This window comes from Arvicola amphibius, chromosome 1 (genome assembly GCF_903992535.2).
Source record: "Arvicola amphibius chromosome 1, mArvAmp1.2, whole genome shotgun sequence".
In the NCBI taxonomy this organism is placed as follows: Eukaryota; Metazoa; Chordata; class Mammalia; order Rodentia; family Cricetidae; genus Arvicola; species Arvicola amphibius.
The window spans coordinates 79,838,756-79,864,547 of NC_052047.1; the positions used below are offsets into that span (position 1 = coordinate 79,838,756).

Here is a 25,792-nt window from a genome sequence, read left to right on the forward strand (position 1 = left end):
CTAGGGAGGGACAAACTGCCCCTGCGATGTTTGTAGTCTGGTTTCCAGGTTAGTGTTTGTCGTCCTCGGCATCATGTCCACCTTCGAGAAGCCTCAGATCATTGTGCACATTCAGAAAGGCCTAAACTACACGGTGTTCGACTGCAAATGGGTGCCCTGCAGTGCCAAGTTCGTGACGATGGGCAACTTCGCCCGCGGAACCGGCGTTATCCAGGTGTACGAGATCCAGCGCGGGGACCTGAAGCTGCTGCGGGAGGTGGGCGCAGGCGTGGACGGCTGTTGGGGCGTGCGTGCGTGTTCTGGGCTCTGCAGTACTCTTGGCCCCAGCAGGACCAGAAAGAAGGAGATTACAGACTGAGAAATACTTCGGGCTTAAAACTTTGTCATTCATCCCAAAATCTCACTGGGGAACTAGTACCTTGGCTCACTGCCAGCCCCTTCTCCCGCCACCCTCCGTGCAGTCCGTTGCAAGGTTTCTGGGAAGTGAAGTTGAGATTTCAAGATTACGTTCGTGGACCTTTTAGGGTGTTTGCAGCTGTAGTCTGTTAGTACGTATATGCAATACACGCACGTGTCGTGCAGCAGAGCTTAGGAGGCATCGGGATGCCTACAACGAAGTTTGTGGAGACAGCTAAATACCCCGATCTTTCGACAAGTATCACTTGAATGCCTGATAGTCCCAGGCGTGTGAATGGCAATGTCACGGGTCTCGTGGAGTTTATTTTCTGTTGGGAGAGACAGTCAGTTAAAACAGCCAAAGCAAGAATGCATAAATGTAAATCAAGTCGAGTTTTCTAATACACAGTTCAATGAGAGTAAAAACATTTAGGGTGAGCAGAAACTAATTAGGGCAAAGTCAGAGTGTGAAGTTCCAGAAGAAACAGCGTGTGGGAGAGCTCTTTGATAGTTAATGGGAGATAGGTTTATTTTTTTTTTCATTATTTATTTCTTTTTGGTTTTTTGAGACAGACTTTCTCTGTAGCTTTGGAGCCTGCCCTGGAACTAGCTCTTGTAGACCAGTCTGGCCTCGAACTCACAGAGATTCCCCAGCCTCTGCCTCCCGAGTACTGGAATTAAAGGTGCGTGCCACCACCACCCGGCTGTTTACTATCTTTTTTAAAAAAAAAAAAAAACAAAACACACTCCAGAAGTGGTGGTGCACACCTTTAATCCCAGCACTTGGGGTAGAAGCAGGAGAATTTCCTCTTGAGACCCTATCTGAAAAACAATCACAAAGCCCACTGCAAAAGAGGGGTATGTAGGGACCTTTGCAAGATCTCTAAGACTTTTGACAGATTTATTCTTTTTCCTTTAAGAAAAACAGGACACCACTGAAGGGCTTTTAGGAGGATGCAAGACCAGATTGACAGATTTTGTAGAAGACTGCCAGTGAGCCAGTTACAGAATGATGAAAATAACTAACTTTCCTTTTCTTTTTGAGATGGGTGTTGTCTGTGTTATCCAGTTGGTCTCAACTTAATAATCCTCATGCTGGTTCACACAGTGGACTGGGATTACAGGCCATGTGCTGTGGTGCCGAGCTGTGGCTAATGGTTCTATAGTTACAGTTTTGAAAACTGTTTCGATTCGGGTTGACTGAAGCAAATGACCAGGCTCACTGAGGTGTTGGTGAGCTATGCGAAGAGTTGGCTTGCAGATGAGTTTAATGAGTTTAGGACAGGTAGTGGATACATAAACTGCATGAGAAGGTGTGTGATGTGCCCTCTCTCCATGAGCTTTGCTGAGAGCCTCTTTTCAGGGTTAGTTCGTACTCTGTAGCCAGCATTCAACTTGGAGAATCTACACATGGCTTGGTCTTTTCTCCCTTGCTGGTATTCTTCATCCCGTAACCCACAGTCACCTGTTGCTGTCCTAGTGGCCAGTTCAGGTGAGCTGATAGAGGAGGCCCTTCCTGCTCTATGTCCCTATAATACTGACCATTTGTGCTGAAGTAAGCAGGCTATGTTACTTCTCTAGGTTGTAAGCTGGAGAATAGAGACAATGCCTTCTCGTATGGTTTGTAAGGACCAGCAACTCAGCGCACATTTGTTAAAAGAATGCGGAATGAATGAACTTGGGAGTTTTATATACTGGTGTAGGAATTGCTAGTCAGTGTGGGTTAAGGACTCTGGACATGGGCAACGTTGGCATAACAGAAACTTTAAAATGAAGCATTAGAAACAAATGCCAGTCAACACTCAGCCAGAAAGCATCTGTAGACTTGCGCTTTGTTTTCCCAAGGATTATGGTGCATTTATACATTTCAGTCATTTCAGTAATAGCTATTCTAAGTGAAATAGTGTTCTGCTGTCCTAATTTCTGAAGAATCTTAGAAATTCTATTTATTTATTTATTTACTTACTTACTTACTTATTTAGTTTTGCAAGACAGGTTTTCTCTGTGTAAACAGCAGTGACCTGTTCTGGAACTCGCTCCACAGACCAAACTGGCCTTGACCTCACTGAGATCTGCCTCTGCCCCTGCTTCTGCCTCCCAAGTGCTGAGATTAAAGGCGCGTGTGCCACCACCGCCCAGCTTATTTATTTTTTAAGTGAAAGTAACAAGTGTTTATAAGAGAACATTTAGAAATTATAGGTAGGGCTAAAAAAGAGAGTATCACACATGAACTGAACCCCAGGAGTAACGACTTCTGTTTTTGGACCCTCTTCATTCCGCGTATTACTGGGGCTCCTCTAGAGGTCCTGTGCCGAAACAGAACTGCAGGTACTTGGACATTTCCTTCCAAAAAGCGAGAAGAACATTAGGAACAACGCGCTTTCAGAACTTACTATTTCGTTCTATTGTTTTGTATTATTGAGGGGTGCAGCAGAAAAGGTGCAGGGTAAATGCATGGCCAGTGACTTTCCTGTGTCCAGGTCCTCATTGTGTGTTTGACTGCTAATCCTGGCTATGCACAGGTTTTAAAATATGCCCAGTTCCCACTTCTAAAAATGTGACCTTCTGCTGGTTGATTTTAGTGAGTACCGGAGTTGAGAACTGTGGGACCAGGTGGATTCCTTACCCCAATAGGAGGAGTCATGCTCATTGTGTTATGATAAATTGTTGGAAGACTTACACCAAAACCTATGCAACCAAGATAGATGTAAAAGGAGCAAATCAGCTGTTTCCTCTCTGGCACTTCATCTTGTTGCTAAAGGAATGGGTACAAATGGAGGGCAAGAGGGTGGGCAGTTTGGCATACATCGTTAACACCAGCACTCGGGAGGCGGAGGCAGGAGGATCTCTTTAAGTTTGAGACCAGCCTGGTCTACATAATTCCAGAATAGCCAGGGCTATATAGTAAGAACCTGGCTCAAAAAACAAAAACAAACAAAAATTGAATAGATAAATAAAATTGGAGGGCAGGGGACTGGAGAGGTGACTCGGTGGTTAAAGCACTCTCCAGGTGACCCAGCTCTGATGTCCCAGCACCCAGATGGCGGCTCACACTGCCTGTAGCTGCACTTCTAGGAGCTCTGATGCTCTCTAGCTTTCTTCAGCACCAGTCACGCTTCTAATGCACGGGCGTATATGCAGGCAAAATGCCGTACACATACATCAAAATAGATAAGTGGAGGGCAGGGCCTCCTTCCCCAGTTGAACACTGTGTGGGGCCACATAACAGTGTCTATCCAAGTGTCCCTTTGCCATCCTTTCCCGAGACTTCAACTTTTCTTTCTTTTTTTTTTTTAATATGTTTATTTATTATGTATACAATATTCTGTCTGTGTGTATGCCTGCATGCCAGAAGAGGGCACCAGACCCCATTACAGATGGTTGTGAGCCACCATGTGGTTGCCGGGAATTTAACTCAGGCCCTTTGGAAGAGCAGGCGGTGCTCTTAACCTCTGAGCCATCTCTCCAGCCCCAACTTCAACTTTTCTAATGTACACGAAGGTACCGTATGGACTAAGACATCCCTGAAAAACGAATCATGGGTGAGGTTGGTAGTGAGCTAATGAGGCTTTGGTGTTTTAGCTCCTGTGCTACTGCATTCAGCTCTTGTTAACGTTTGCCTGACTAAACCTTTCAGTGTTAATTAAGTAGTGCCAGGATGTGGAGGAGGAAGTACTGACAAGCTGCAGTAGACCCGCCCACAGGCAGAGCAAAAATAGTTCTGTGGCAATTATTGATCATGGGCTTCTTTAGTCATGCTGGCATATACTTCTGGCAAAGAATATAAAAATCTAGGCCAAATAAACCATCATTGGTCATTCTCAATATCATATTTACCAATTTCTTAGGCTGATTTTTGTGTGAAATAATTTTAACCAAGTAGATTATTATTTTTAACCCATTAGTATTTTATTAAAGTTACCACTTTTCATAGAAAAAAATTTAACAGTGTTGCTTTTGGTGCTGCATGAACCTGTGTGTTTGTGATGTCCCCTTGGTTACTGACTGTTAGGAGTGTCTGAGCTCAGAGGAAACAAGACTGTTTTCCGAATCCAGATACACAGAGCTCAGCCTCTCTGGGCAACTGTTTTGAGTTTTGATTCTTGAAAAATACACAAGTAAAACCTAAGTTTCTGGTTTTTGATGCAAAAATAGAAACCCTGAGGAAAGCATGATACAATTTATTTTTCTTGCAAAAAAAAATGAATGAGGGCTAAAAAAAAAAAAAAAATAGAGAAATCTGAAATGAGCTTTAATTTATTCCTCCACCATTTTGTTCACTCTTCCAGGCTTAGAACTTAGGAACGAGAGCCTGAGCTTGACTTGGCCCTTGATTATAAGTATGGGCCATCACTTCTCAATTGAAGCGGTACCCTGAACTGTGTGTAGGGCTTAGGAAATGGTACCCTGGACTGGTTTAGGGAGTGCTTGTCGTGCAGTTATGAGGCTGGGCTTTTATCTACAGTGGCCGTAGAAAAAGCCAGCCACATTTGTACACTTGTAATTCCTGCATGTGGAGGACAGAGAGAGGAAGATCCCTGCAGCTTGCTGTCAGCTAGCTTAGCTCCAGGTTCAATGAGAGACCCTGTCTCCAAGGAAGAAAACAGAGTGATAGATCTGGATACCTGGAGTCCTCTTCTGATTTCCGCAGTCACAAGCACACACAGAGTGATATCCCGAACAGTTTGCAGAGATGTACATGTGTAAAAAAGATGGCCTTTTCTAGAAAAAGCACGTAGAGTGATATCTGTTGTCATATACTCAGTATATGAAAACTGTTTCTGTGATCGTGTGCAAGTGACACCCGACACCATCTCAGGCACACAGCACCTGAAAACCCAGAGGACAGAAAGGGAGGACCAGGGAGAGGGCTCTGGTGCTGGCTTCTCTGCCCCAAGAATTGGTGCTGAAGGGCTAAGAGAGGCGTCCTTAAACCCTCATTCAGAGAGTATTGAATACCTCCTAGGTCCTATAGGGAGGTCTAGAGGCTCGTGGACATCTTTGTTCCTGTTTCCTTCAAGAAATAATGGCTCCGTTGTGTTTGCGTTTCTGCTGAGAACTTTGCACGGTACATAGTGAGCCTTTTTACATGCCCACCAGCAGAGGTGTTAGAGCTTTTCAGGATGGTGAGAGGTTAAAGCAGGGTCTCTCTATAGTCCAGCCTGACCTAGAATTCACTATGTAGCCTAGCTTCACCCTGAACTCATAACTGTCTTTCTGCTTTCATGTCTGGAGTGCTAGGCTGCAGGAGTGAGCCATCACAGCAGGGCCTCAAGTCTCAGTGAGATGAGAACAGCAGCAACAGTCATTCCCTGTGCATCTCCTTTCCGCTCCCTCCCCTGTGTTCCCATGTTGACACAGGATCTCTGAATTTTAGACACGTTTGGATTGTGTCTGGCTTGGGCAACCTAGTGAGAGCCCGTGTCTCAGACCATCTGGCTGGAGAGATGGCTCAGAAGTTAAGGTCACTGGCTGCTCTTCCAAAGGGCCTGGATTTGATTCCCAGCACATACATGGCAACCACCTGTAACTCCAGTTCCAGAGGACCCAGTGCCCTCTTCTAGCTTCTGAGGACACTGCATACACATGGACATATGCGTGGACATACATGAAGACAAACTACCCATACTCATTAAAAATAAATAAACTCCACCCCAAATCTAAAAGAAAAATAGCCAGGAAAAAAAGCCAAAACATGCCCTTTTTTATCCTGGCACTTAGAAGTCAGTGGCCTAGGACCTCTTAGTTCAAAGCCAACCAAGGCTACACAGTAAGAGCCTGACTCAAAAACAACCTTTCTTTTTGATAGTGATAAGCTTTCTAAATTATACAAAATTGATTAAAGAGGTCAATAATTTTATCAGAGAATGTTTTAATTGCTTTTGTATATAATGTATTTAACCCCCAGAACAAAGCTGTAGACATTGTGATTGTCAGTAACTGCTTATATAAGTGTCCTCTCTCCTTTCTGTCCAGATTGAAAAGGCTAAGCCCATTAAATGTGGAACATTTGGTGCCGCGTCTTTGCAGCAGAGACACTTAGCTACTGGGGATTTTGATGGAAATCTTCATATATGGTGAGATGATTAAACAGTACACCAATGGGCTACACGTTCTCTTTGGTAGGCTCATTACCCTTCTGAAAGAGAATTCTCATTTTAAAATTCTTTCCAATGTTTTGATATCTTCCAGAAGTAACTAAAATCGTGAGGGCTGTTGTAAATCCTAAGATCTTCATACTACATGTAGGAATGTGTATGTGTATGTCTGCATAGGCATGTAATAACAATGAACAAACAGGCCATTAATGTGAAAGAGCAAGGTGGGATCCGTAGGAGGGTTTGGAGAGGGACGAGGAGGGGGGATGATATAACCTCAAAAGTTAAAGGACAAAAGTTTAAAAAGATCACTAAACTCTAGAACTTGAAACAGTGTTACCAGTTCTTCTGGCCCACAGGCTGCTTGGTAATGCCATTTTAGCCAGAAGTTTGGCATTATAGAGCAATACACTGATTTTACTTTTTTCCATGCAGAACTTGCAATTAAAGTTTTTGTTAGTCTTTAATGCTTTAAAGATCTAGACATAACTTTTTTTTTTTTGAAACAGGGTTTCTCTGTAGTTTTTGGTGCCTGTCCTGGAACTAGCTCTCTTAGACCAGGCTGGCCTCGAACTCAAAGATTCACCTGCCTCTGCCTCCCAGGTGCTGGGATTAAAGGCGTACGCCAACACCACCTGGCTTAGATACAACTTTTTAGGAAAATGTCTATTGAGCAACTCAATAAAACCCTGCTTTGAATGAACAAAAATCACAGTTGTGTCCATTGTCTCTATAAAATATTAAAGTTGAATGATTTCTCTTTAATTGCTTTTTTGAAAAACTTTTTTTTTTTTTTTTTTTTTTTTTTTTTTTTTTTTTTTTTATTTTTATTTTAAAGACAGGGTTTCTCTGTGTAGCTTTGGATGTCCTGGAACTTTAGACCAAGCTGGTCTCAAACCCACAGAGATCCGCCTGCCTCTTCCTCCCTAGGTGCTAAGATTAAAGGTGTGATCCACCACACCCAGTTTGTTATTAGCTCCTATCTAATCTGAGCTGCTTGACAGTTTCTGTGTTGGGGTCACTGCAGCGCTGGCTGGACTGGAGGTTACTATATAGACCAGAACAGCTTCAAACTCAGGGATCTGTCTGCCTCTGCCTCCTATGATGGGATTAGAGGGAGGGGGCATCACACCCTGCCTAATAAGATGTTTTGATTATCACTTAGATTGTCCTACTTTATAGTTAAATTCTACTCACATACTTACCTGTTTTAGAACAGGAACATCAAAACGAAACTGGTATAATTTCTCCTTGATTTTAACTGCTGTCTGCTAAATTCACATTTAGTCGTCATTTCACAGACTTTGACACAGAGTTTCAGAGAAACGGAAAGAAGGGCCAGCGCCTTATTTTCATTATTGGGCGAGGGGACTGGAGGGGTTAGTGTGTGAATGGCAGATTTTCACTACTAGGCCAGGCTGGCCTCTAACTAACAGGTCTATTTGGCCCTGTCTCCCGAGCGCTGGCATTAAAGGTGTGCCGCAACACGCCTGGCGAGATGTACCCTTAGTGTGTATGTTCCATTGCCCACTTCCTTCCGTCCCCCTTTTCGAGATTTGTTTTGTTGTTTAGATTTTTTTCACATTTTCTTCAGTGTCAGTGTCTGCCTGTGTCTGTGCGTGTACATTTACACGCACAAGTGGAGAGCAGAAGACAGGTTCTGGGGTTCTGTTTTCTCTTACACTTGGAACGATCTGGGCTTCTGTGCAGGCTGTCACACTTGGTGGCGAGTGTCTAACGTGCCGAGCCATCTTAATGGCCAGCCTCTCCAGTTTTATTACCGGCATGCAGACATACATATGCGTTTATACACACGTGTGTGCACATAATTTTTAATTTATTTTCACGTATAAGAGGAAGCCTGGTATTTGTTTTCCTAATTCTGGCTTCCACTTCTGTCCATTTTCTTATGAATGTCCTGATTTCATTTTTCTCCTTGACTGAATAAAATTTCATTGTATGTAACCTTACCCATTTGTGTCTTGATGGGTCTGTTTCCTGGGTTTGTATTCTCTTTTCAGAGAATCCTTGCCTTTGCTTGTATCACCCAGTGTTTTACTTCTTTTCCTCTAGCATTTTTAGAGTCTCTGTCTTAGGTTAAAGTCTTTGATCCATTTTGTTTGTTTGTTTTTTTTTTTTTTTTTTTTTACTTATTTTATTTTGAATTGATTTTTAGGCCACATGTGATAAGTAGCTATTTTTTTTTTTTTTTTGCTTAGGAATTTGGAAGCTCCAGAGATGCCAGTGTATTCTGTGAAGGGCCACAAAGAAATTATAAACACTATAGATGGTATAGGTGGACTTGGAATTGGGGAAGGAGCACCTGAAATTGTGACCGGCAGCCGGGATGGTGAGTCAGTGTATTTTAAATATTAAGCAAACGTTTAATGGCAACTTCTGTGTGATGGAATTCTCTTTGTTTGGCCTCACTCAGCAGCTACTAATCTGTGCATCTGCGTTCTAGTAGGCAAGTTGTCTTGCACATTCTTCGTTTGTTTCGGACTTTTGTGTATTTTCAGGGAGAGTCATAGGCCTGAGTATTTTAGTTTGGAGTAGTTCAACAGCTAATAATGTCCTGACGCTGACAGACTCAGAATGTCCTCCGGGAGGATGACAGTGATGACAGTGGTGTCGCACGGGTGGACAGCTGCCTGGAAACGCGCCCTGTGACCTGTCCCCGCGCCCTGTGACCTGTCCCCGCGCGCTGTAGAAGCTCCGCAGGCACCAGCCTGGCTTTCAGCCATAGTGACCAACAGGCCAGGTCTCCGTGACTGCCATGGAGCCCCAGGTTTTGCTCCTTCACATGGACATGTATTAGTTTCTATGAAAGAATTGTTTTATAATAAAAATGAGATATAATTTTCTAGTAGTTACTCAAGTGCAGTGGTGTGTTAGAAATTAATTTTCATAGAAGCCCTGTGGGACACGGAAGGAAAGATGGCGAACAGTTCATTATACTGCCACAGCCATTGAGATGATGCATCTTACCTTACGCTTTGCCGTGTACGGATGCTTCTGTGTCTGTAACCGTTGCTATGACGGCTGCACCATTCCATCGTGTGGCTCTACCACTGGACTTTGCTTCACAATAACCGTGCACTGTGCTTTTAAGTTTTCTGGGTACTCTTAGGAGACTGGTTTGAAATTATGGAGAAGTGGTTATTGTTATGTCTGTAACTCCTTGGTGATAAATATTTTATGACTTATAAAGTGGATTTCTAAATCACCCATCATACCTATCTATCTGGTCAGCTGTGGTGGATGAGGGACTAACGGCCTGATACTGATTGTTCTTTCCTGTAAATTTGTAGATTAGAAATTGTACACCATTTCCACTTGTGAATGTCTTTGCTTGCCTACTAACTTATTTTGTATTATGAATCACCTTTATGTTCTTTGCTAATTCAAGTGTGGAAAACTTATTGTAGGTCATAGTGGTTTGTGTAAAATCTGTAACTGAGTGGTAATGTCTGTCAGATTGGTGGGAGTCCTCTCCATGCAGGATTGTAGCCTTTTTAATGACCAGCTCTATGCATGGAGATAAGTCTTAAGTTTCTTGTCTCTTTCAAGGAATTTCCCTGTTCTTGCTCAGATGTGTGCCTGTTAGCCATCTCATTGCATGCATTTATGTTGATTATGGCAGTCGCAGAAGTTAGTAATCCTATATAATATCCATTGATATAAGAGGATTAAAATTTAATTTAGGCTAATTTTATTTAATAGTTCCCTCCTCGCTATTTTGTTATGGAAATTTAAGCTTAATTATATAATGGAATGGGTGGTGGTGTTTCTTCTGATGCCAGCAAGTGAAGCTGGGACCTCATGTATGCTGGTCACTGCCATGAACTGCCTCCCCAGCAGTTGAAATGGCATTCTAAAACCGCATATGAAAATGTATTAACAGTGCTTGTTCTTCTGCATAAGAAAAGAACCAATGGTTATGTGTGTAGTAAGGAAAACATGAAGAAATAACACTTCCAGTCTTCTAAATACATATATTAGTTTGAGTGTGAACTAGGAAAATAAGGCATGTTTTGAATTATACACTTGTCATTCATAACTTATAGATAGCCTAGGAGCACATGTGTGTTTTTCTATGTATAGCTATTAATTTAGGAATCATTTCTAATACTAGCATATGGGTTATGTCTGGTATCGAGTACAGCTTAACGAATTTGTAGTCACGAAAGCACGAATAGTTTTCAGATGTTGTAACATCTACAGTATTGGCACATGTCACATTGGTATGAGAATGCAAACGGGAAATGTGATCAGTCACTATTGGGTTTTACCAGCTCCCTTTTATTCATGGCAGGAACTGTCAAGGTGTGGGACCCAAGGCAAAAAGATGATCCTGTTGCTAACATGGAACCCGCACAAGGAGAAAACAAGAGAGACTGTTGGACCGTGGCATTTGGTAAGCTACTGAAAAGATTATTGCATTTGAAGTTTGTGTTTTAGGAAACTCCCAGTAGTCTCCAGGAATCTGTTCTGTGGATTATTCTGAGAGGTTATCCAGGCAAGTATCGTAGTAGCTGATATCAGGCTTAGGCTGGCGTTTGCTTCTTTACCATTTTGTTTATTGTGTGGCTTGGAGAAAGTCACCAGATTTCACTGTTTCTTGGTGATTGTATTTATACAGTGGTGCTGGTTGAATTTACTCAATAGTATTGAGGAGCCAATAAGGTAATGCTAAAGCTCTTAGATCAATGGTTCTCAACCTGTGGGCCACAATCCCTTTATGAGGTCTGACGACCCTTCCACAGGGGTCACCTAAGACCATCAGAAAACACAGACATTTATGTTATGATTCATAACAGCAAAATTACAGTTATGAAGTAGCAGTGAAAATAATTTTGTGGTTAAGGCTTACTACAACATGAGGGACAATATTAAAGGGTCACAACATTAGGAATGTTGAGAATCACTGTTTTAGATTGTGCATAGATTGTTGAGTGTTAAAATATCTAATATTATTATGAGAGGTTTTTGTTTAGTTGATAATACTGACCTAGTTTGGTACCAGATGCTATTAATAAGGCTAAATAAAGCCTCAAATGGAAATGATAACCTAAAAACTGTCACATGTTTTCCATAGTGTATTTCTTTTCTAGAACACAGTTGTGCCATTACATAATTATTTCTTGTTAGTCTGATAACTGTCACCCTTTATTAATACACTTTTTTAAAGATTTATTTATTTATTATGTATACAACATTCTGCCTCAATGTATGCCCGCACGCCAAAGGAGGGCGCCAGATCTCAGTACAGGGGGTTGTGAGCCACCATGTGGTTGCTGGGAATTGAACTCAGGACCTCTGGAAGAGCAGCCAGTGCTCTTAACCTCTGAGCCATATCTCCAGCCCCTATTAATACAGTTATAAGGCCCATTGATCCGTCAATGTTGGTGCTTGCCTTTGACTGTAAAAGATGTGGGCCAGAGCCCAGGCTAGCTGCAGTTACAGGCATGCACTGCTGGCTGCAGCTCCATATTTAGCTTTAAACTGTGTTTTCTTTTTGACCAGGCTGCCCTCAAAATGGCAGAGATCTTCCTGCCTCTCTGCCTTTCGAGTACTGGGATTGAGGCATGTGCCACCACACCTGGCTTTTGTGAGTTTTTGTTTTTATTTTGTTTGGTTGTTTTGAGGCAAGATCTCACTATGTTGCTCAGGTTGGCTTCAAACTTCTGGACTCAAGTAATACTCCTGCCTCAGTCTTTTGACTAACTGGGGCTACAGATGAGCACCGCCATGCCTGGCTTTACTTTTTTTTAGTAACTGCTGTGGACATGCAGTAGTGAAACTGAGTCATATTTGAGCCCTCGGGCATATGGTTTAGTGAAGAGGAACTGGCATCCACTTTATTAAGGATAAAAACAGAAGTAATAAAACATCGCAAGGGATATCTGTCCATGCAGAGAGGTGCAGAGGAAAAGACAGGGAGAAACGCGGGAGGAGGGAAAGAGGGGGAGATGCAGAGGGAGAATGACGCAGAGAGAGGAAAGTCATTTTGAGCTCAGATCAAGGATTTATAGAGGTTTTTAATTATTAAATTGGTAGAAAAATTTCAACATAGGGACTAACTGCTAAGTGCCGTGGAAGGGGATGGTGGAGAGATTGGCCACAGTTGCCGCAGCCACCGTAAAAGCACAGTTGTTGGGTGGACTGGACATAGTGGCCGGTTGGCCTTGGAAGGTCTGTGCTTGGTGAGAACTTCTGTGAGCCAGAACATCTCAGATGTCACTGGTGATGATAGTGTGGGGTGGCACACAGCATAGTGGAGATGAGTTCAGAGTTTTAGACAGGATTGCAGGTAAAGAAGATATGTAGCAATGAAAATGATTCATATGATAGATACCGAATAAATTGTATTCGCAATTCTCTATCCATAAAATGAGGAACAAGGAAAAGGCTCCTGTCCACGGTGGGGACATTTTGGGATTGCTCATGGAGGGAAAGCTGTTGCTCATTGAAAAGCTCCACATGCAGTGTGGCAGTGGTGAAAGGGAACCGTGAGGTCAGTTCGGGGCACAGCAGGAGCAAGACACTGGTACCGTAAGAGCTCACAATGGAGCTGCAGCCTGGAGCTTACAGTAGGAAGCTGGAGGCAGTTGAAGTGGAAGACATTGGGGTCAGGTATCTGCATAGCCTCATGCTCTGACAGAACCGGCCTCTTCCCTCACATTTTTTTTCTTCAGTGAGAGCTATGCAGGAAAACCACCCTGGAGCTAAGCAAGCTGAGATTAACTTCACATTCTAAATTCTAGGTATGGTCATCTATGTATACCACTAAAAGTGCACTCCAATTGATTACAGAGTTTCCTGTGAAGATAAAATAACCAGAAAATATTCTGCAAAATAATTTTAAATCAGTATTTACATTCATATATAACTCCTACCAAGGAATGAAAAAGAATAAGTATATGAATCTTCCCAGGCACAAATGTCTGTGAACTGTAGTTGGTCTGTCTTTGTAGGTATGGAATGGATCATAGGACTTTGCCCCTGCTTAGACAAGCCCTGAACTGTATTTCCAGCCTGAGAGAGCATTTCCTTTCCATTTAGAATCCTGTAAACACTTTCAAGTAGACTTTTGCCATAGAATTTCAAATAAACATTTGTTTTATTTTGTTTTTATTTTTTGAGACAAGGTTTCTCTATGAAACAGTCCTGGCTGTCCTGGAACTCACTGAAATCAGCCTGCCTCTGCCTCCCTAGTGCTAGGATTAAAGGCGTGCACTAACACCACTCGGCCTAAGTAAGCATTTTTTAAAAATTAATGCTCCCCATCACCTGTCAGGATTGATGAATGGAATTATCCCCAGTATAATGTTTTAAATTTACATCTGTCCCAAGTTACATGTGTAACAGTTTTTCTTAGCAGACTTCACTGTGGATTTATGAAAACCTGAAAAGTATCTTGATTTCCAGGCAATGCTTATAATCAAGAAGAACGTGTTGTTTGTGCTGGCTATGACAATGGGGATATCAAGCTGTTTGATCTCAGAAACATGTCACTGCGTTGGGAGACAAACATTAAAAATGGGGTAATGTACATTTCTGTGCTGTCCGGCTTCTCTGAAATGTTTGCACCTACTGTCTATGTCTAGCCACTACAAAGTTCTCAGATCCTTTCTCCTGACTCATGTCTCTCAGTCTTCCACCGAAGTTAAACTTTCAGAGCCAAATCATCTTGAATCTAATGGTGGCCAAACATCCTTTCTTAAGAAAGTGATTGCATATTCAGATATGGTTTATACAAAGTCCATGGAGTCAATGGTGCCTACAGCCTGTGTAAGGACCATGAGGACTGCACAGATGTAAAATGAGCAAATAAGTCGTCTTTTTCTTGCTGGAATAGGAAAAGTTTCACCAAGTGCCTTTGGGCTTTGGTTTTCAAGCTGTGCACCTCTAGTTCCTTTCTGATTTCTGGAGGTAGCCTTAACTTACCTTCCTGTGCTAAATAATGAAAACATCACATTGGGACCGTCTACTGAACAAGGGAACCCAAGATGGTTTTATTGATCAAATTAACAGAAAATATTTTTGCTATATTACAGATTCAAAGGGCTTAATGAATATTCAAGCACCATTTTAAGCCATTTAGATAACTTAAAAGAGCCAACAAGATCTGGAGAAATAGCTCAGTAGTAAAGCACACTGAATGTTCTTCCAGAGGATCAGCTTGGCACACACATGATGGCCCAGAACTGTCTGTAGCTCCAGTTCCAGGGATTCTGACCCTCTCTTCTGGCCTCCCTGGGTACCAAGCACACACTTGGTGTGCATATATGAAAGCAGGCAAAACACCCATACCCAGTCTTTAACAAATAAAGAATGTAAGACCCTATCAATTACAGATATATTCTCTGCTTTCAGGTGTGTAGTTTGGAGTTTGACAGAAAAGACATAAGTATGAATAAGTTAGTAGCTACATCTCTGGAAGGCAAGTTCCACGTCTTTGACATGCGAACACAGCATCCCACCAAAGGCTTTGCTTCTGTTACAGAAAAGGTAAATGAGAGACTCTGTGAAGAGCCATGATGGTCATTCTAGACTAGTACGTGGAGTGAGTCACCAGGCATCCTCTGTCTGTCACGTGCTTGTGGGATCTTAGGTGTTTGTGTGCAGGTTACTTTTCCAAAGGTTGCCAGCTTTATACTTTTTGATTATAATAATTATCTTGGTTAGCTAGGAATCTTATTTTGTAGTGAGAGAAACCTTGCTGATACCAAGAATTTGATCAGAAAATTCTAACTTCATGTTTTTTAATAAATATATGCTTATTAATAACTAATAATGTACTTTCCAGAAATTGCATTTTCACTGTTATTTCAACCCATTTTATTTTATATTCTTATTTTCTTTATTAAGTGAACTTTTTAATTAATTAATTTGTTTATTTTTTAAAATGGATTTATTTTAAAATACTGACTACTGTGGTTATGACGTAATAGTCAAGCGTGTTCTGTTTGTTTATACTTTGGCTTCTGCTTGAGAGAGCTTAGTGGGAAAGGCTTTTGATTTATAACATTAGAAAAATAAATAGGGAGGAAAAACAAAGGGAAAATACTTGTCACAAAGAAAGAGATGTCTGAAATAAAGCAGCTACAGTCCCTGTTAACATCCTGATAGGTGGTGGCGCACGCCCTTAATCCCAGCACTTGGGAGGCAGAGGCAAGCAAATCTCTGTTAGTTCAAGGCCAGCCTGGTCTACAAAGATAGTTCCAGGACAGCCAGGACGGCTACACAGAGAAAGAAACAAAACAAAACCCCCAAAACATCCTGATACTTGCAAGAGACAGGTGGGGAATGTGGCCCTCTTTCCGGAAGCATAAGAAGGAAAGCAGCTACAGGTGTTTTGTTTCCATGAGACTCAAACGTGCAGTTTGCTCAGGAAATAAGTTAGTTCCAGTTCTTTCCTCCACTGTTGCTGCCCCCCACCCCAGGATGCTGTGGGATTTCACACAACCTCCTTCTTTGTGCTTTTGTGTCCTCTTATGATACAGTTATTACTATAAAGCATAAGTTGCTATTGTCAGGTGAAATAAATTTGTAACAAGGTAACTACAAACTAATATTTTGTAAGTGTCATTTTAGAATATAGTTAATCTTTCAATCCACTGTTACTAAATTTTTCCATAATTTGCTTGTAAATCACTCCTTATTTTCTATATACAGTAGTATCCTCCCAAGTTCATTTGGACAGTATGAACCTAATCTCATATACTTAAAGTGTATATGTTGAGGTTCATGTTTTTCTATGCTAATGGTCCTTCTCTCAAGTGAATATTCAGCTCAGTGACAAGAAGTATCATTCAGGACTAGAGAGATAGCTCAGTGGTTAAAAACACTCACTGCTCCTTCAAAAGACTTGAGGCAGGTTCCTACCATTCATGCCAGGCAGCTTACAATGCCCTGTAACTCCAGGTCCAGGGATCTGATGCCATCTTCTGACCTCCTCAGGCACCACTGCCATGCACAGACTCCCCACCCCCTCACCATACACATAATTGAAAATTAAATCTCAAGATTCATAGCCACTGAGATGTGAAATGGTTTAGCTCAAATAGCAGCTTCACTGCTTTAAGAGAACTGCTGCCCTCTCCCTAGGTCTCCCCTCCCTTGCTCAGCTCTCTCTCCTCATGACCCCCTGGCAAACCAGCATGCTGGAGGGGTTACTGGTGTGAGTAAGGGCCTGATAAACTGGTAGCCTTTTCTAGTCACCTATCTTTATTTTTCTAAGGAAAAATATTTTACTTTTTTTTAATGTAGGGAATATATTAACACATTTAAATAATGACAAAAATCAAAAGCCATCCAGATATGAAAGGTATTAGTAACAGAATGGATGCAGCATATTGAGCATGTGTCCTTATGCATCACTGTTACTCAGTGCACTGCCCCAGTGCCTTCTGCGTGCCCCTGCTTACCTCTGTCTGGTCGCCCTTTCCCCATCAGCTCCTTCCCTCTTCTGCCTTCTTGTCCTGCATATTCCATTACTCTCACTGTCCCCTCTTCTCACACATTAACAACCCTTCCTTCCTCTCACTACACTTTCAGCTTTCGTGATCTCCACAGACAGAGCAAGTTGATCCTAGATTTTTGCATTTGAGAGAAAACATCTGTATTTGTCTTTTTAATAATGAAATAGAATTCCATTGTGTGTATGTACTTCATTTTCTGTACTTATTCATCTACTGATAGCTGTCTAGCCTGGTTCTATTCCTTGGCTGTGAGAATAGCCAAGCCGTGAAAGTCCATGTGCTATTATCTCTTTAATATGATACTTAAGAGTCTCCGGGTCTGTATCCAGAGTGCTGTAACTGGGTTATATTTCTAAGACCTCTCATTGTTCACTTCTCTGTTGGCTGCTCCACTTTACATTTTACATTCCCACCAGCAGGAAGGGTTCTTCTTTCTTCATGCCCTTGCCATCATTTGTTGTTCATTCTCTTTTTTAATATTTTTATTAACTGGAAATTATATATAATTTATTTTGATCATATTCACTTTCCCTCCCTTAACTCCTACATCCTACATCTCCCTATCCACCCATCTTCTTGTTTTTGTGTTTTTCCCCCGACCCCCCCAACATCCAGTGAGTTCAGCTTGTGTTGCCCAGCCACTCTTTTTTTTTTTTTTTTTTTGGTTTTTCGAGACAGGGTTTCACTGTAGTTTTAGAGCCTGTCCTGGAACTAGCTCTTGTAGACCAGGCTGGCCTCGAACTCACAGAGATCCACCTGCCTCTGCCTCCCTAGTGCTGGGATTAAAGGCGTGCGCCACCACCGCCCGGCTCCCAGCCACTCTTGAGTGTGGGATTTACCCTAGGGTGTGGTCACCTCATCTAGCAGCTGTCAGATGCCAGTAACTCCTCAGGTTGGGTGGGACTCCTGCTCACTTGCCCTAACCATACTGGGGTTTTTGTCTGTGTTGAGTGTGTGTGGGTTATGTGCACGCTCTCATAGCTATTGTGAGTTCGTGTGTGTGTCTGTGCTGCTGTGTCCAGGAAATACTGTTTCTTTTAAGCTATTCACCATCCCTGACTCCTACAGACTTTCTCCCTCCTCTTTTGGGAAGACCCCCAAACCCTGAAGAGAGCATGGAGCATACACAGTAGCTGGTTATGGGTGTCTGTGTTAATTGCCTTCTACTGTAAGAAGCTCCTCTAACGAGAGTTGAGCTCTATGGGTATAGCAGTGCGTCCTTAGGAGTCATTTCAATGCTGTGTCCTGTTAGCAGAGTAATAGTCGGGGGTTCTGCCCTAGGGCCTGTGGCCTATCTAGCCACAGGGTTTGGGTCCCATTAATGGTGCCGAGTATGGGTCCCATCTAGTGAAGCAGGTCTTCAGTCCAGTCAGAAAGTGACTGTTTTCTCGATGATAGTCTCTGTGATGGGGGGGGGGGGGTGTGAAATGAAATTTCAGAACAGTTATAATTTGCATTTCCTTCATGGCTGAGGTTGTTAAACACAGTTCAAGGATGTGTTTCCATTCGCATTTCTCCTTTTGAAAACATTGACCATTGGGTGACTTTTTGCTTTATTGCTTAATGTTTTATAATTCTTTGTGGATTTTATATTTCCTCCAGCAGTTTCATAGTTTCTCTTCTTATATTAAGTTTCATAGTTTCTTTTCTTATATTAAGGTCTTTGATCCATTTTTAATTGATTTTGTACAGGATGAGAGATAAGAGTCTAAATACATCATATGTGTGTTAGTATCATGTTTTTCTGTCTCTTTGCTGAAGAAGCTGTGTGTGTGTGTGTTTATGTGTGTGTACTTTTGACATCATTGTTACCACTATTATATTTTACTGATCTATGTGTCTGATTTTTTTTCTAGTATTGTACAGCTTTCAGCACCTCAGGAATAGAGTGGCTCAGTTTACACCTACAATACCTAGCATTACTCTGGATTTGTTTGGTTGTTTAGACAGGGTATCTCTCTGTAGTCCTGGCCATCTCAGAGTTTCTTATGTAGACTAGGCTGGCCTCAAACTCACAAGGATCCTCCTATCTCTGCCTCCCGGGTGCTGGGGAAAAGGTGTGCACCACCAAACCCAGACACACTCTTTCTGCTTTGACTATTCTAGCTCTTCTGTGCTTTCATTGAATTTTGGATTGTTTTTTTGTAGTTCTGGGAAGAACAGTATCAACTTGAAGCGAGAGTGTTTTGCATATGTGTAGCCCTCTATGATGTAGCCGTTACTGTAGCAGTTCTGCCAGTCTGTGAGTGGGAAATCCTTCCATCCTTTGGTGTCCTCTTCAAAGTCTTAGCTTCTCACTCTGGAGGTTGTTCACCTCCTTGGTGATGTTTAATCCTAAGTTTTTATTTTCTAAGCTGCCTCCCATGATTGGGGTTCTCTCCTCTTGCCCCAACTTCTTTTTTGCAAGACCATTATTAGATATTGAACGCTGCTGAATTTTGTATGTTGATTTTATATCCTGTTACTTTGCACACACACTTATACATACGTACGTACGTACGTACATACATACATACATACATACATACATACATACATACATATAAAACATGAGATATTCTAGGACATTATAAACAGACCAGATCATATAATTAAGAGAATAGAAGGAAGAAAATACTGTACCAAAGGCACATTTTCACTGAGACCATAGAATTTTCCAAGTCTAGAAAAGAGTCCCCAGCCAGGTCCAAGAAGCCTGGAGAAGAGGGAGCAGGGGATGGGAAGAGAAACTCCCGTCACATATTATCTCTAAACACGGAAAACAGACAAAGGAGAGGGGTTGGAAAACTGCCAAAGAGAAAGTTCAGGCCACTCACCAGGCAGGCCTATCAGGACAGTGCCTGATAATTTAGTCAAAAGAGCCCTGACAGGTCCACCGCCAACCCAGACTATACTCCTCAGCAAAACTGCCTGACCAACTAAAGCAGCAGCAAAACCTTCCTGACAGTCAAAGTGGTTATAGTTCTCTGTTTTTGAGTCTTCTCTCCAGGACTGTCGTTTTGTCTTTAACCCCCATGTATCTTGTCTGAGCAGGCCCATAAGTCCACCATATGGCAAGTTCGACACCTGCCTCAGAACAGAGAGCTCTTTCTGACAGCGGGAGGTGCTGGCAGTCTTCACCTCTGGAAGTAGTAAGTCCTTTTGAGTTATTTGTGGGTATGACGAAGGAATCCGTGAACTTTTCTTTTTCTCCTTTAGCACTTGATTTAATTCATTTTGATATGATTTTCGTTTTCAGTGTTGTTATGTAACTGGCTTTCTAAATAGTTTCTTTTGCTAATGTATTTATTTTACATTTAATAAAAATTCGCCCTTACTTGACACAGTAAATATATTTGTCGTACTTATATCTCTGTGTATGAGTGACACAGAGTGTGGTTCCCCCCATGAATTTGAAGTTGTAGGTGTACATGTTCACACCTATAATCCCAGCACTCAGAAGACGGGGCCAGGATTGCCACGAGGCTCAGGCCAGCATGGACTCCATAATGAGTTGCAGGCCAGCCTTGGCTACAGAGGAAGAGCCTGTCTCAAAATACAAAGAGGGAGGGACGAAGGAAGGGAGAAGGGTGATGGTGGGAATAGCTTTTGTTTCTATAATTGATTGAAGACTTTTGTTAAACACTACCTCGTAGTCACTAGAACATTTCCTCTGGAAGTTAGGGAGACGGTTACATTGCTTAGGTTTGGGTAATGAGTTTGCTAAATTCATTGTGGTAGAGCTGAAAGCAGCCCCACCCAGGCTCCTGGTTGGTCTTCAGAGGCAGCCTCTATCAACAGAGTTTCTTTTCTGTACACCTAGGCAGGAGGACTTACTGTGGAAGCTGTAGCCATGTGTGTGTTCCGAGATTCCCAAGGGCTAGGTGCTAGCTCAGCTGCCAGTTCAGCGGGGCTTGGACAGATTGAAAGTTTGAAAACTTTATTAGCAATGACAAAGAAATCTCTATTACTCAGAAAATGTTAAGTTCACTACTGAAGGATATTTCAGAATTGAAGTTTTTTAATTTTTAAATTTTCTACTATTTAAAAAAAGCAAAACAACATGTTCAGTGTGGCTTGGACTTCCTCATTTACAAACCTTCTCTAAGCTCCTTTTAGAAGCTGAAACGCAGGGCTGCAATGAGATAGTACTTGTTAGAGAACTGAGGACATTGGCTGACTAATGCTGTTGCTTTTGATTTTGCTAGCTTTTGCGATTACTTTTGATCGATAACCATCAGTGGAGTGTAGTGCCCTGCATCCATCCTTGATAACCATCAGTGGAATGTAGAGCCCTGCATCCATCCTTGCTTCATCAACATTGTCCTTTCTGTCAGCAAAAAGCAGTAGACATGTCTTGGGTGTTCTGGGATGGTGCTGGGTGGATAGACCTTTTGATCCTGGAAGCTTTGCGCTCCATTCTTTTGTGGTTCTAACCCAGTCTCACCTAAGGTTAGGATTTGCAGGTCTCATTAGCTCAGCTGTGCCTGTTTCCTTGATTTCTCAGCTCTTGAAACTGCTAAAGGAGCTAGCACCAGTTTTCCATAACTGGGCACAGTGGCAGCTAGAATTTTTTATTTATGTTGCTAAGGCTAGATTTTATGCACCTAGACATTTGAAGTTTTTCCTTGGCTTTCCCTCCCCTGAAATTGACCACTGTGAGTTCATATAGAGCCCAAAGCTGACATCAGGTGTCTGTCTTGATCACACGCCACTTGATTTGTTGACTGGGAGCTCCCTGATTGTGACTAGGCAAGCTTCCTGCTTGACCCAGGGCCAGTTACCCTGCTCTGTCTGCCTCCCGAGGGTTGAGATCACAAGTGTCACCAAGGCAGCCTGTATTTTCACGTGGCTCTGGAAGTCCAAACTCTAGTCCTCATGCTCCGGGAGAAGCGCTTTAATCCTGGAGGGGGTCTCCCCAACTCCGGGAGCCCATCTTAAGGTGGGCACTGACCGTTCTCACGACAGGTGACCTGTGTACTTGATGCTGTCTAGTGCCCGTAAAGAGAGTGGCTGAAATACGATGCAGTGGAACTTGTGTCCACTTGCCACTCTGCCTTCCCAGTGCAGTCAGACGAGAAATGCAGGCAAGTCTCCAGACTTTGTTTAAAGAAACAACAACAAAAAATTCTTGCATAGATAATGTAGAGACTTTAGAACCAATTTGGTTTTGTTTTGTTTTGTTTTTGAGATGAGTTCTCCCTATGTAGCCCTGGCTGGCCCACAGCTTGATATGTAGACCAACCTGGCCTCAGGCTTCTAGAAATCCACCTGCCTCTGCCTCTTAGTTTTGGGATTAAAGGTGCCCTGATGTTTTAATACTGAATAACTACAAAGTTTGCTAAGAAAGTTGTGAGGACCTGTGGTTTCACCTCCATTTCTACTGTGTCTGATCCCTTTGTGTCTGTTCAACTCTGGGTCTGTTTTTGTTTTTGTTTTTTTCTTTGTTTTTGTTTGCTTGTTTTGTTGTTTGGTTAGTTGTGGGGTTTTTGCATTCACAAAGTATCATCATTGATACACAGTGGGTTCCAAAGGCCCTGTGGAGGGCTATACCTTAGATCAGTGGTTCTCAACCTTTGGGGGTTAACTCTTTTATAGGGGTTGCATAACAGATATTTGCATTGCAATTCATAACCATAGCAAAATTACAGTTATGGAGTAGCAATGAAAATAATTTTAAGGTTGGGGGGTCACCATAACATGAGGAACTAAAGGGTCTCAGCGTTAGGAGCGTCGAGAACCACTGCCTGGGAGCCTGAGACCACCTCTGTAGAGAAGGCTGTTTCTTTTTCTTCCACCTTTCAGATCTATGTCAGGTTTTAGATAGTTGTTATCCTTTCCCTCTTCTTAGCTTAAAAGTTTCTATTTTCTGCTGGAAAGAAAATCATGTGTTCTCACCATTGCCTTCTCCTTTGTGGAAGCCGTGGTTTACAGAATCTCCCCCAGTGGCGTTTCCACAGTAGTAGTACAGAGAAGGTCCCCGGGACAGGTCTGAATGGTGCACTCTGGGGTCAGGGTACAGTACCAGTCCTTTCTGTATAAGTGCTGTAAATGCTTCTTAAGCTTTCCCCCTTGTACACACATTGCCTGCCGTACCTAGCAATACAAATTTAGGAAAGAATTAGAAAAAAAGACTGCAGAGAGCACCCCGTCAGGCCATCCTACAGTGTTCATATTGAAGAGGAAGCATAGGCAGATGCTGGGCAGAGGTGCTGTGGAGAAGTTTGCGGGAAAAGTACTCACTGCCCTAGGTGTATTGGCCTAGGGCTCAGGGGAGGCAGTGACTTTACTCATATAGGATTGCTCTCTGACCACTTTGATCTTGTTTTTAGTGAATACCCCACTCATCGGTCAAAGAAAGATTCAGAGGGAGTAGAGATGGGAGTCGCAGGGTCCGTCAGCCTCCTGCAGAATGTGACCTTGTCCACTCAGCCCGTCTCGAGTTTGGACTGGAGTCCTGACAAGAGGGGACTCTGCATCTGCAGCTCCTTTGACCAGACAGTGCGCGTGCTGATTGTTACCAAGCTCCAGACCATCTGACCCAGCGCTCTGAACTGGACGTTTCCCAGAGGGTTGCTCACAGAATTTGAGCTCCGTCCTGCACCCTCCTTCCTCACTGAAGACATTGGATCAGAGCGCTGACTGACAGCCGCGAGCACAAAGCCAGTCTTCCTCCAGCTTCCCGGGGTGTTTGGTGGCCTGGCTGGCGTGCTGCTCTGTGTGAAGGTGCCACACAACAGAGCCAGCTTTGTTCCTTTCCCCATATTTCTACTAAAACATGTAGAACCAGGTGCTCTGGTATTTGTTCTTGGCCTGAGCTATATAACAGGCTGAGGCAGGAGGATCAGTTTAGTCCATAAGATCAAGACTAGCTTGGGCGGCATAGTCAGAGGCTGCCTTTCAAAACAGTTGGGGGTGGCGCTGAAGACATGACTCAGTGAAGAGAATGCCTGGTGCTCTTAGAGGACCCAAGTTTGGGGCTCAGCACCCATGTCAGGTGGCTTACAACACCTGTAACTCCACACCAGGGCTTCTGATGCCATTTTCTGGCTGTAGCAGGCAATGGTACTCATAGGCACACCACATACTTAGAATTTTTTTTTAAAATTGTATTTAAATTTTTTTTAATTAAAAAAAAAACCAAAGTCAGTAGTTGTTACTTAACTATATTTTAAGTTTGTTTTATATCTCAAAAGTTCCATATTTTCTCTGTACGTTTGTGCTTCATTTTAGCGTTTCCATATTGTAGGAATCACCTCATTTGGTCTGTAAAGCACTGGGAACACTGTTTGACTGGCAGGTAGGAGCCCATTTCAGCAGCGGGACTGGAAAAACGCTGTGACTTAGAACCGTCTCTCTGCTCAAGTGCAGCTGTTGAGTCGGGGAGACCTGGTTGGCCTTGACTGCGCTAAACGATGATGAGCTGTTGAGGACTGGACTGCTTTTTTATTTTAAGCCTTTAAAATATATTTTTTAAATAAACCTGTTCTTAAAGTCTGTGGAAGCTTGGATTCTTTTAGTAGTAGTGAGAGAGCCAGGCTGTTTGCTTTGTCTCCTCCTTTCTGGGTTCTCAGTATGCACCTTAAGCTCACGGTCCTTGGCTCTGGCCCACATCATGAGCTGAGCCTCAAGTCCACTGGGTGAATCACACTTTCCATAAGAACAGAGCCACCTACAACATTCATAATATACAAAACTCGGAACTCTTTATTTCCAAAATGCTTTCTAAGACAGAGCTGTTGGGGGGCTGAGGAGATGGCTCAGTGGGTAATTGCTGGCTGTGTGAGGAGGAGCGCCTGAACTCTGAGAACCTGTCTCACCCTTGGCCACAGGCGCATGCGTGCACACATGAACTACACATGGAACTGTAAACGGAACAAGGTTGTGGGTATAATATCAAAGTAAAAATAAAATTAACTGCTGTGGGACAATGATCTTTTATCCTGTCACTTGTATTATTTTTAATAAAACGCTGATTGGCCAGTAGCCAGGCAGGAAGTATAGACAGAGCAATGAGAATTCTGGGAAGAGGGAAGTTTCAGTCCGCAGTCATGACCCAGCCTCAGAGGAAGCAAGATGTGACTGCCTCCCCAAAAAAGGGACCGAGCCATGTGGCCAACTCAGAAAAGAATTATGGGCTAATGTAAGTTATAAGAATTAGTTAATAAGAAGCCTGAGCTAATGGGCCACTCAGTTTATAACTAATGTAGACCTCTGTGTGATTTCTTTGGGACTAAACGACTGTAGGAACCGGGCAGGACAGAAAAGTCAGTCAACAATTAACCTTTAAAAAGGCTGCTTGGATTTCCCAATGTTCAAAAAATTGAAAATACATGAAAATCTGTCTTAGAATATTTGTTATTGATAATACAGAAAGGTTTAAGTAGAACAATTTTTATATATAATATATATATATAATATATTTCATTAAATCTAAGATGTCAGCAGCTATAGAATTATCTTGTACCACAGAGAAAAAAGATGCCACCAATGATGATACCATGTTTTCTTACCAGTGGAACCAGGCATTGTTCCCAAGGCTTCATACATGTTCAGCATACACTAAATAATTAGATATTAATTTATTTTTATTTTATGCACATTGGTGTCTTGTCACTGGTGTTAGGTCCCCATGTGGGTGCTGGGAATTGAACCTGGATCCTCTGGAAGAGCAGCTGGTGCTCTTAACCACCCATTGTGTGCTTTTCACCTTAACTGCCCAACGTGGATGCTGAGACTTTCATTTTAATGCCGGCTTTCACCCTATCAACAAAATAGGAAAATAAGGCCTAAAGACTCCTTGCTGTTTGAAAGGCTGTCCCTCTGCTTTCA

General features: G+C 42.5%; 1 protein-coding gene across 2 annotated transcripts; it reads left to right on the plus strand.

Annotated features, from left to right (window-relative positions):
* The first annotated feature begins 2 nt into the window (after nucleotides 1-2).
* Dnaaf10 (dynein axonemal assembly factor 10) lies at nucleotides 3-24,457 on the plus strand. Of its 2 annotated transcripts, XM_038346018.2 has the most exons (8): nucleotides 3-256; nucleotides 6,373-6,473; nucleotides 8,714-8,844; nucleotides 10,810-10,911; nucleotides 13,926-14,041; nucleotides 14,874-15,008; nucleotides 20,015-20,112; nucleotides 23,293-24,457. In XM_038346018.2, exons 1-8 carry the CDS (start codon nucleotides 74-76, stop codon nucleotides 23,498-23,500), a joined length of 1,074 nt encoding a protein of 357 aa, XP_038201946.1. In that variant the 5' UTR covers nucleotides 3-73; the 3' UTR covers nucleotides 23,501-24,457. The 2 variants fall into 2 exon arrangements, with proteins under 2 accessions (XP_038201946.1, XP_038201955.1); XM_038346027.2 differs by lacking the exon at nucleotides 14,874-15,008.
* Nucleotides 24,458-25,792: the final 1,335 nt, after the last annotated feature.